Below are 12,289 nucleotides of genomic sequence, written 5' to 3'. Positions count from 1 at the left end.
TCAACCAAAAGTTCATCAGCTGTAGAAACGACTTCAACCTCTCCTTCTCAAACCGCAACGGAGCTCTCCTCACAAGCATCCAGTGGCTCTCATCCAGGAACGTATGCTTCATCCCAAACATCTGCAACAACATCAACGGAGGAAGTGACATCGCCCACTGAGCCATCTACAGAAAATGCATCAACTGAATCCACGACTTCTCCCGTCAGTGAGATGTCCTCCAGTTCGCCAACCTCTTCCTTAACACCTTCAACAATAGCATCCGAATCCACACAAGGATCGACTACAAGTGCAACAACTGAGCCTTCGACAACCAGTACAGGGGAGGTGACATCATCCACTGAAGAATCCAGAAGCACAGTTTCCATGTCCTCTCTGACAAGTGGGATTTCTTCCAGCATACCAACTTCTTCCTTCAGTACTGAGATAACATCGGAATCCACACAAGAATCGTCTACGAGTTCTTCAACCGAAAGTTCATCAGCTGTAGAAACGACTTCAACCTCTCCTTCTCAAACCGCAACGGAGCTCTCCTCACAAGCATCCAGTGGCTCTCATCCAGGAACGTATGCTGCATCCCAAAGCTCTGCAACAACATCAACGGAGGAAGTGACATCGTCCGCTGAGCCATCTACAGAAAATGCATCAACTGAATCCACGACTTCAACTGTCAGCAAAATGTCCTCCAGTTCGCCAACCTCTTCCTTAACACCTTCAACGATAGCGTTAGAATCCACACAAGGATCGACTACAAGTGCAACAACTGAGCCTTCGACAACCAGTACAGGGGAGGTGACATCATCCACTGAAGAATCCACAAGCACAGTTTACATGTCCTCTCTGACAAGTGGGATTTCTTCCAGCATACCAACTTCTTCCTTCAGTACTGAGATAACATCGGAATCCACACAAGAATCGTCTACGAGTTCTTCAACCGAAAGTTCATCAGCTGTAGAAACGACTTCAACCTCTCCTTCTCAAACCGCAACGGAGCTCTCCTCACAAGCATCCAGTGGCTCTCATCCAGGAACGTATGTTGCATCCCAAAGCTCTGCAACAACATCAACGGATAAAGTGACATCGGCCAATGAGACATCTACAGAAAATGCATCAACAGAATCCACGACTTCTACAGCCAGTGAGATGTCCTCCAGTTCGCCAACCTCTTCCTTAACACCTTCAACAATAGCATCCAAATCCACACAAGGATCGACTACAAGTGCAACAACTGAGCCTTCGACAACCAGTACAGGGGAGGTGACATCATCCACTGAAGAATCCACAAGCACAGTTTCCATGTCCTCTCTGACAAGTGGGATCTCTTCCAGCATACCAACTTCTTCCTTCAGTACTGAGATAACAACGGAATCCACACAAGAATCGTCTACGAGTTCTTCAACCGAAAGTTCATCAGCTGTAGAAACGACTTCAACCTCTCCTTCTCAAACCGCAACAGAGCTCTCCTCACAAGCATCCAGTGGCTCTCATCCAGGAACGTATGCTGCATCCCAAAGCTCTGCAACAACATCAACGGCAGAAGTGACATCGTCCACTGAGCCATATACAGAAAGTGCATCAACTGAATCCACGACTTCTCCCGTCAGTGAGATGTCCTCCAGTTCGCCAACCTCTTCCTTAACACCTTCAACAATAGCATCCGAATCCACACAAGGATCGACTACAAGTGCAACAACTGAGCCTTCGACAACCAGTACCGGGGAGGTGACATCATCCACTGAAGAATCCACAAGCACAGTTTCCATGTCCTCTCTGACAAGTGGGATTTCTTCCAGCATACCAACTTCTTCCTTCAGTACTGAGATAACATCGGAATCCACACAAGAATCGTCTACGAGTTCTTCAACCGAAAGTTCATCAGCTGTAGAAACGACTTCAACCTCTCCTTCTCAAACCGCAACGGAGCTCTCCTCACAAGCATCCAGTGGCTCTCATCCAGGAACGTATGCTGCATCCCAAAGCTCTGCAACAACATCAACGGAGGAAGTGACATCGTCCGCTGAGCCATCTACAGAAAGTGCATCAACTGAATCCACGACTTCTACTGTCAGCGAAATGTCCTCCAGTTCGCCAACCTCTTCCTTAACACCTTCAACGATAGCATCCGAATCCACACAAGGATCGACTACAAGTGCAACAACTGAGCCTTCGACAACCAGTACAGGGGAGGTGACATCATCCACTGAAGAATCCACAAGCACAGTTTCCATGTCCTCTCTGACAAGTGGGATTTCTTCCAGCATACCAACTTCTTCCTTCAGTACTGAGATAACATCGGAATCCACACAAGAATCGTCTACGAGTTCTTCAACCGAAAGTTCATCAGCTGTAGAAACGACTTCAACCTCTCCTTCTCAAACTGCAACGGAGCTCTCCTCACAAGCATCCAGTGGCTCTCATCCAGGAACGTATGCTGCATCACAAACATCTGCAACAACATCAACCGCGGAAGTGACATCGCCCACTGAGCCATCTACAGAAAATGCATCAACTGAATCCACGACTTCTCCCGTCAGTGAGATGTCCTCCAGTTCGCCAACCTCTTCCTTAACACCTTCAACAATAGCATCCGAATCCACACAAGGATCGACTACAAGTGCAACAACTGAGCCTTCGACAACCAGTACCGGGGAGGTGACATCATCCACTGAAGAATCCACAAGCACAGTTTCCATGTCCTCTCTGACAAGTGGGATTTCTTCCAGCATACCAACTTCTTCCTTCAGTAATGAGATAACATCGGAATCCACACAAGAATCGTCTACGAGTTCTTCAACCAAAAGTTCATCAGCTGTAGAAACGACTTCAACCTCTCCTTCTCAAACCGCAACGGAGCTCTCCTCACAATCATCTGGTGGCTCTCATCCAGGAACGCATGCTGCATCCCAAAGCTCTGCAACAACATCAACGGCGGAAGTGACATCGTCCGCTGAGCCATCTACAGAAAATGCATCAACTGAATCCACGACTTCTACTGTCAGCGAAATGTCCTCCAGTTCGCCAACCTCTTCCTTAACACCTTCAACGATAGCGTTAGAATCCACACAAGGATCGACTACAAGTGCAACAACTGAGCCTTCGACAACCAGTACAGGGGAGGTGACATCATCCACTGAAGAATCCACAAGCACAGTTTCCATGTCCTCTCTGACAAGTGGGATTTCTTCCAGCATACCAACTTCTTCCTTCAGTACTGAGATAACATCGGAATCCACACAAGAATCGTCTACGAGTTCTTCAACCAAAAGTTCATCAGCTGTAGAAACGACTTCAACCTCTCCTTCTCAAACCGCAAAGGAGCTCTCCTCACAAGTATCCAGTGGCTCTCATCCAGGAACGCATGCTGCATCCCAAACATCTGCAACAACATCAACGGAGGAAGTGACATCGCCCACTGAGCCATCTACAGAAAATGCATCAACTGAATCCACGACTTCTCCCGTCAGTGAGATGTCCTCCAGTTCGCCAACCTCTTCCTTAACACCTTCAACAATAGCATCCGAATCCACACAAGGATCGACTACAAGTGCAACAACTGAGCCTTCGACAACCAGTACCGGGGAGGTGACATCATCCACTGAAGAATCCACAAGCACAGTTTCCATGTCCTCTCTGACAAGTGGGATTTCTTCCAGCATACCAACTTCTTTCTTCAGTACTGAGATAACATCGGAATCCACACAAGAATCGTCTACGAGTTCTTCAACCAAAAGTTCATCAGCTGTAGAAACGACTTCAACCTCTCCTTCTCAAACCGCAACAGAGCTCTCCTCACAAGCATCCAGTGGCTCTCATCCAGGAACGTATGCTGCATCCCAAAGCTCTGCAACAACATCAACGGAGGAAGTGACATCGTCCGCTGAGCCATCTACAGAAAATGCATCAACTGAATCCACGACTTCTACTGTCAGCAAAATGTCCTCCAGTTCGCCAACCTCTTCCTTAACACCTTCAACGATAGCATCCGAATCCACACAAGGATCGACTACAAGTGCAACAACTGAGCCTTCGACAACCAGTACAGGGGAGGTGACATCATCCACTGAAGAATCCACAAGCACAGTTTCCATGTCCTCTCTGACAAGTGGGATTTCTTCCAGCATACCAACTTCTTCCTTCAGTACTGAGATAACATCGGAATCCACACAAGAATCGTCTACGAGTTCTTCAACCGAAAGTTCATCAGCTGTAGAAACGACTTCAACCTCTCCTTCTCAAACCGCAACGGAGCTCTCCTCACAATCATCTGGTGGCTCTCATCCAGGAACGTATGCTGCATCCCAAAGCTCTGCAACAACATCAACGGAGGAAGTGACATCGACCACTGAGCCATCTACAGAAAGTGCATCTACTAAATCCACGACTTCTACCGCCAGTGAGATGTCCTCCAGTTCGCCAACCTCTTCCTTAACACCTTCAACAATAGCATCCGAATCCACACAAGGATCGACTACAAGTGCAACAACTGAGCCTTCGACAACCAGTACAGGGGAGGTGACATCATCCACTGAAGAATCCACAAGCACAGTTTCCATGTCCTCTCTGACAAGTGGGATTTCTTCCAGCATACCAACTTCTTCCTTCAGTACTGAGATAACATCGGAATCCACACAAGAATCGTCTACGAGTTCTTCAACCGAAAGTTCATCAGCTGTAGAAACGACTTCAACCTCTCCTTCTCAAACTGCAACGGAGCTCTCCTCACAAGCATCCAGTGGCTCTCATCCAGGAACGTATGCTGCATCACAAACATCTGCAACAACATCAACCGCGGAAGTGACATCGCCCACTGAGCCATCTACAGAAAATGCATCAACTGAATCCACGACTTCTCCCGTCAGTGAGATGTCCTCCAGTTCGCCAACCTCTTCCTTAACACCTTCAACAATAGCATCCGAATCCACACAAGGATCGACTACAAGTGCAACAACTGAGCCTTCGACAACCAGTACCGGGGAGGTGACATCATCCACTGAAGAATCCACAAGCACAGTTTCCATGTCCTCTCTGACAAGTGGGATTTCTTCCAGCATACCAACTTCTTCCTTCAGTAATGAGATAACATCGGAATCCACACAAGAATCGTCTACGAGTTCTTCAACCAAAAGTTCATCAGCTGTAGAAACGACTTCAACCTCTCCTTCTCAAACCGCAACGGAGCTCTCCTCACAATCATCTGGTGGCTCTCATCCAGGAACGCATGCTGCATCCCAAAGCTCTGCAACAACATCAACGGCGGAAGTGACATCGTCCGCTGAGCCATCTACAGAAAATGCATCAACTGAATCCACGACTTCTACTGTCAGCGAAATGTCCTCCAGTTCGCCAACCTCTTCCTTAACACCTTCAACGATAGCGTTAGAATCCACACAAGGATCGACTACAAGTGCAACAACTGAGCCTTCGACAACCAGTACAGGGGAGGTGACATCATCCACTGAAGAATCCACAAGCACAGTTTCCATGTCCTCTCTGACAAGTGGGATTTCTTCCAGCATACCAACTTCTTCCTTCAGTACTGAGATAACATCGGAATCCACACAAGAATCGTCTACGAGTTCTTCAACCAAAAGTTCATCAGCTGTAGAAACGACTTCAACCTCTCCTTCTCAAACCGCAACGGAGCTCTCCTCACAAGTATCCAGTGGCTCTCATCCAGGAACGTATGCTGCATCCCAAACATCTGCAACAACATCAACGGAGGAAGTGACATCGCCCACTGAGCCATCTACAGAAAATGCATCAACTGAATCCACGACTTCTCCCGTCAGTGAGATGTCCTCCAGTTCGCCAACCTCTTCCTTAACACCTTCAACAATAGCATCCGAATCCACACAAGGATCGACTACAAGTGCAACAACTGAGCCTTCGACAACCAGTACCGGGGAGGTGACATCATCCACTGAAGAATCCACAAGCACAGTTTCCATGTCCTCTCTGACAAGTGGGATTTCTTCCAGCATACCAACTTCTTCCTTCAGTACTGAGATAACATCGGAATCCACACAAGAATCGTCTACGAGTTCTTCAACCAAAAGTTCATCAGCTGTAGAAACGACTTCAACCTCTCCTTCTCAAACCGCAACAGAGCTCTCCTCACAAGCATCCAGTGGCTCTCATCCAGGAACGTATGCTGCATCCCAAAGCTCTGCAACAACATCAACGGAGGAAGTGACATCGTCCGCTGAGCCATCTACAGAAAATGCATCAACTGAATCCACGACTTCTACTGTCAGCAAAATGTCCTCCAGTTCGCCAACCTCTTCCTTAACACCTTCAACGATAGCATCCGAATCCACACAAGGATCGACTACAAGTGCAACAACTGAGCCTTCGACAACCAGTACAGGGGAGGTGACATCATCCACTGAAGAATCCACAAGCACAGTTTCCATGTCCTCTCTGACAAGTGGGATTTCTTCCAGCATACCAACTTCTTCCTTCAGTACTGAGATAACATCGGAATCCACACAAGAATCGTCTACGAGTTCTTCAACCGAAAGTTCATCAGCTGTAGAAACGACTTCAACCTCTCCTTCTCAAACCGCAACGGAGCTCTCATCACAATCATCTGGTGGCTCTCATCCAGGAACGTATGCTGCATCCCAAAGCTCTGCAACAACATCAACGGAGGAAGTGACATCGACCACTGAGCCATCTACAGAAAGTGCATCTACTAAATCCACGACTTCTACCGCCAGTGAGATGTCCTCCAGTTCGCCAACCTCTTCCTTAACACCTTCAACAATAGCATCCGAATCCACACAAGGATCGACTACAAGTGCAACAACTGAGCCTTCGACAACCAGTACAGGGGAGGTGACATCATCCACTGAAGAATCCACAAGCACAGTTTCCACGTCCTCTCTGACAAGTGGGATTTCTTCCAGCATACCAACTTCTTCCTTCAGTACTGAGATTACATCGGAATCCACACAAGAATCGTCTACGAGTTCTTCAACCGAAAGTTCATCAGCTGTAGAAACGACTTCAACCTCTCCTTCTCAAACCGCAACGGAGCTCTCCTCACAATCATCTGGTGGCTCTCATCCAGGAACGTATGTTGCATCCCAAAGCTTTGCAACAACATCAACGGATAAAGTGACATCGCCCACTGAGACATCTACAGAAAGTGCATCAACTGAATCCACGACTTCTACCGTCAGTGAGATGTCCTCCAGTTCGCCAACCTCTTCCTTAACACCTTCAACAATAGCATCCAAATCCACACAAGGATCGACTACAAGTGCAACAACTGAGCCTTCGACAACCAGTACAGGGGAGGTGACATCATCCACTGAAGAATCCACAAGCACAGTTTCCATGTCCTCTCTGACAAGTGGGATTTCTTCCAGCATACCAACTTCTTCCTTCAGTACTGAGATAACATCGGAATCCACACAAGAATCGTCTACGAGTTCTTCAACCGAAAGTTCATCAGCTGTAGAAACGACTTCAACCTCTCCTTCTGAAACCGCAACGGAGCTCTCCTCACAAGCATCCAGTGGCTCTCATACAGGAACGTATGTCGCATCCCAAAGCTCTGCAACAACATCAACGGATAAAGTGACATCGACCACTGAGACATCTACAGAAAGTGCATCAACTGAATCCACGACTTCTACCGTCAGTGAGATGTCCTCCAGTTCGCCAACCTCTTCCTTAACACCTTCAACAATAGCATCCAAATCCACACAAGGATCGACTACAAGTGCAACAACTGAGCCTTCGACAACCATTACAGGGGAGGTGACATCATCCACTGAAGAATCCACAAGCACAGTTTCCATGTCCTCTCTGACAAGTGGGATTTCTTCCAGCATACCAACTTCTTCCTTCAGTACTGAGATAACAACGGAATCCACACAAGAATCGTCTACGAGTTCTTCAACCGAAAGTTCATCAGCTGTAGAAACGAATTCAACCTCTCCTTCTCAAACCGCAACAGAGCTCTCCTCACAAGCATCCAGTGGCTCTCATCCAGGAACGTATGCTGCATCCCAAAGCTCTGCAACAACATCAACGGCAGAAGTGACATCGTCCACTGAGCCATATACAGAAAGTGCATCAACTAAATCCACGACTTCTACCGTCAGTGATATGTCCTCCAGTTCGCCAACCTCTTCCTTAACACCTTCAACAATAGCATCCAAATCCACACAAGGATCGACTACAAGTGCAACAACTGAGCCTTCGTCAACCAGTACAGGGGAGGTGACATCATCCACTGAAGAATCCACAAGCACAGTTTCCACGTCCTCTCTGACAAGTGGGATTTCTTCCAGCATACCAACTTCTTCCTTCAGTACTGAGATTACATCGGAATCCACACAAGAATCGTCTACGAGTTCTTCAACCGAAAGTTCATCAGCTGTAGAAACGACTTCAACCTCTCCTTCTCAAACCGCAACGGAGCTCTCCTCACAATCATCTGGTGGCTCTCATCCAGGAACGTATGCTGCATCCCAAAGCTCTGCAACAACATCAACGGAGGAAGTGACATCGACCACTGAGCCATCTACAGAAAGTGCATCTACTAAATCCACGACTTCTACCGCCAGTGAGATGTCCTCCAGTTCGCCAACCTCTTCCTTAACACCTTCAACAATAGCATCCGAATCCACACAAGGATCGACTACAAGTGCAACAACTGAGCCTTCGACAACCAGTACAGGGGAGGTGACATCATCCACTGAAGAATCCACAAGCACAGTTTCCATGTCCTCTCTGACAAGTGGGATTTCTTCCAGCATACCAACTTCTTCCTTCAGTACTGAGATAACATCGGAATCCACACAAGAATCGTCTACGAGTTCTTCAACCGAAAGTTCATCAGCTGTAGAAACGACTTCAACCTCTCCTTCTCAAACTGCAACGGAGCTCTCCTCACAAGCATCCAGTGGCTCTCATCCAGGAACGTATGCTGCATCACAAACATCTGCAACAACATCAACCGCGGAAGTGACATCGCCCACTGAGCCATCTACAGAAAATGCATCAACTGAATCCACGACTTCTCCCGTCAGTGAGATGTCCTCCAGTTCGCCAACCTCTTCCTTAACACCTTCAACAATAGCATCCGAATCCACACAAGGATCGACTACAAGTGCAACAACTGAGCCTTCGACAACCAGTACCGGGGAGGTGACATCATCCACTGAAGAATCCACAAGCACAGTTTCCATGTCCTCTCTGACAAGTGGGATTTCTTCCAGCATACCAACTTCTTCCTTCAGTAATGAGATAACATCGGAATCCACACAAGAATCGTCTACGAGTTCTTCAACCAAAAGTTCATCAGCTGTAGAAACGACTTCAACCTCTCCTTCTCAAACCGCAACGGAGCTCTCCTCACAATCATCTGGTGGCTCTCATCCAGGAACGCATGCTGCATCCCAAAGCTCTGCAACAACATCAACGGCGGAAGTGACATCGTCCGCTGAGCCATCTACAGAAAATGCATCAACTGAATCCACGACTTCTACTGTCAGCGAAATGTCCTCCAGTTCGCCAACCTCTTCCTTAACACCTTCAACGATAGCGTTAGAATCCACACAAGGATCGACTACAAGTGCAACAACTGAGCCTTCGACAACCAGTACAGGGGAGGTGACATCATCCACTGAAGAATCCACAAGCACAGTTTCCATGTCCTCTCTGACAAGTGGGATTTCTTCCAGCATACCAACTTCTTCCTTCAGTACTGAGATAACATCGGAATCCACACAAGAATCGTCTACGAGTTCTTCAACCAAAAGTTCATCAGCTGTAGAAACGACTTCAACCTCTCCTTCTCAAACCGCAAAGGAGCTCTCCTCACAAGTATCCAGTGGCTCTCATCCAGGAACGTATGCTGCATCCCAAACATCTGCAACAACATCAACGGAGGAAGTGACATCGCCCACTGAGCCATCTACAGAAAATGCATCAACTGAATCCACGACTTCTCCCGTCAGTGAGATGTCCTCCAGTTCGCCAACCTCTTCCTTAACACCTTCAACAATAGCATCCGAATCCACACAAGGATCGACTACAAGTGCAACAACTGAGCCTTCGACAACCAGTACCGGGGAGGTGACATCATCCACTGAAGAATCCACAAGCACAGTTTCCATGTCCTCTCTGACAAGTGGGATTTCTTCCAGCATACCAACTTCTTCCTTCAGTACTGAGATAACATCGGAATCCACACAAGAATCGTCTACGAGTTCTTCAACCAAAAGTTCATCAGCTGTAGAAACGACTTCAACCTCTCCTTCTCAAACCGCAACAGAGCTCTCCTCACAAGCATCCAGTGGCTCTCATCCAGGAACGTATGCTGCATCCCAAAGCTCTGCAACAACATCAACGGAGGAAGTGACATCGTCCGCTGAGCCATCTACAGAAAATGCATCAACTGAATCCACGACTTCTACTGTCAGCAAAATGTCCTCCAGTTCGCCAACCTCTTCCTTAACACCTTCAACGATAGCATCCGAATCCACACAAGGATCGACTACAAGTGCAACAACTGAGCCTTCGACAACCAGTACAGGGGAGGTGACATCATCCACTGAAGAATCCACAAGCACAGTTTCCATGTCCTCTCTGACAAGTGGGATTTCTTCCAGCATACCAACTTCTTCCTTCAGTACTGAGATAACATCGGAATCCACACAAGAATCGTCTACGAGTTCTTCAACCGAAAGTTCATCAGCTGTAGAAACGACTTCAACCTCTCCTTCTCAAACCGCAACGGAGCTCTCCTCACAATCATCTGGTGGCTCTCATCCAGGAACGTATGCTGCATCCCAAAGCTCTGCAACAACATCAACGGAGGAAGTGACATCGACCACTGAGCCATCTACAGAAAGTGCATCTACTAAATCCACGACTTCTACCGCCAGTGAGATGTCCTCCAGTTCGCCAACCTCTTCCTTAACACCTTCAACAATAGCATCCGAATCCACACAAGGATCGACTACAAGTGCAACAACTGAGCCTTCGACAACCAGTACAGGGGAGGTGACATCATCCACTGAAGAATCCACAAGCACAGTTTCCACGTCCTCTCTGACAAGTGGGATTTCTTCCAGCATACCAACTTCTTCCTTCAGTACTGAGATTACATCGGAATCCACACAAGAATCGTCTACGAGTTCTTCAACCGAAAGTTCATCAGCTGTAGAAACGACTTCAACCTCTCCTTCTCAAACCGCAACGGAGCTCTCCTCACAATCATCTGGTGGCTCTCATCCAGGAACGTATGTTGCATCCCAAAGCTTTGCAACAACATCAACGGATAAAGTGACATCGCCCACTGAGACATCTACAGAAAGTGCATCAACTGAATCCACGACTTCTACCGTCAGTGAGATGTCCTCCAGTTCGCCAACCTCTTCCTTAACACCTTCAACAATAGCATCCAAATCCACACAAGGATCGACTACAAGTGCAACAACTGAGCCTTCGACAACCAGTACAGGGGAGGTGACATCATCCACTGAAGAATCCACAAGCACAGTTTCCATGTCCTCTCTGACAAGTGGGATTTCTTCCAGCATACCAACTTCTTCCTTCAGTACTGAGATAACATCGGAATCCACACAAGAATCGTCTACGAGTTCTTCAACCGAAAGTTCATCAGCTGTAGAAACGACTTCAACCTCTCCTTCTGAAACCGCAACGGAGCTCTCCTCACAAGCATCCAGTGGCTCTCATCCAGGAACGTATGTCGCATCCCAAAGCTCTGCAACAACATCAACGGATAAAGTGACATCGGCCACTGAGACATCTACAGAAAGTGCATCAACTGAATCCACGACTTCTACCGTCAGTGAGATGTCCTCCAGTTCGCCAACCTCTTCCTTAACACCTTCAACAATAGCATCCAAATCCACACAAGGATCGACTACAAGTGCAACAACTGAGCCTTCGACAACCATTACAGGGGAGGTGACATCATCCACTGAAGAATCCACAAGCACAGTTTCCATGTCCTCTCTGACAAGTGGGATTTCTTCCAGCATACCAACTTCTTCCTTCAGTACTGAGATAACAACGGAATCCACACAAGAATCGTCTACGAGTTCTTCAACCGAAAGTTCATCAGCTGTAGAAACGAATTCAACCTCTCCTTCTCAAACCGCAACAGAGCTCTCCTCACAAGCATCCAGTGGCTCTCATCCAGGAACGTATGCTGCATCCCAAAGCTCTGCAACAACATCAACGGCAGAAGTGACATCGTCCACTGAGCCATATACAGAAAGTGCATCAACTAAATCCACGACTT

The 12,289-nt window shown here is 47.5% G+C and overlaps 2 protein-coding genes across 2 annotated transcripts; both read left to right on the top strand.

Moving 5' to 3' along the window:
- Positions 1-1,608: 1,608 nt before the first annotated feature.
- LOC139464178 (uncharacterized) lies at positions 1,609-3,416 on the top strand. The gene is made up of 4 exons (XM_071245705.1): positions 1,609-1,785; positions 1,924-2,214; positions 2,389-3,050; positions 3,239-3,416. Exons 1-4 carry the CDS (start codon positions 1,609-1,611, stop codon positions 3,414-3,416), a joined length of 1,308 nt encoding a protein of 435 aa, XP_071101806.1.
- Positions 3,417-5,961: 2,545 nt separating this feature from the next.
- On the top strand, positions 5,962-7,742 carry LOC139464177 (mucin-21-like; the record flags this gene model as incomplete). Its single annotated transcript, XM_071245704.1, has 4 exons — positions 5,962-6,399; positions 6,574-6,826; positions 7,073-7,302; positions 7,665-7,742. Coding segments are annotated over 4 exons (999 nt in total), but the record flags the coding sequence as incomplete, so codon positions are not given.
- Positions 7,743-12,289: the final 4,547 nt, after the last annotated feature.

The sequence above is a fragment of the Haliotis cracherodii genome, unplaced genomic scaffold (assembly GCF_022045235.1).
Source record: "Haliotis cracherodii isolate W230 unplaced genomic scaffold, xgHalCrac1.p SCAF_16, whole genome shotgun sequence".
NCBI lineage: Eukaryota > Metazoa > Mollusca > Gastropoda > Lepetellida > Haliotidae > Haliotis > Haliotis cracherodii.
The sequence above is the reverse complement of the archived record's forward strand: the minus strand, read 5'-3'. Positions and strand labels throughout refer to the sequence as shown.

What these genes read in the sequence shown, in the direction of transcription:
- LOC139464178 (XM_071245705.1), top strand. Translation starts at nt 1,609, where the DNA reads ATGTCCTCCAGTTCGCCAACCTCTTCCTTAACACCTTCAACAATAGCA. An exon ending in CATCCACTGAAGAATCCACA is followed by an intron (nt 2,215 to 2,388) that starts AGCACAGTTTCC and finishes ACTGCAACGGAG; the next exon opens with CTCTCCTCACAAGCATCCAG. An exon ending in TTAACACCTTCAACGATAGC is followed by an intron (nt 3,051 to 3,238) that starts GTTAGAATCCAC and finishes AATCCACACAAG; the next exon opens with AATCGTCTACGAGTTCTTCA.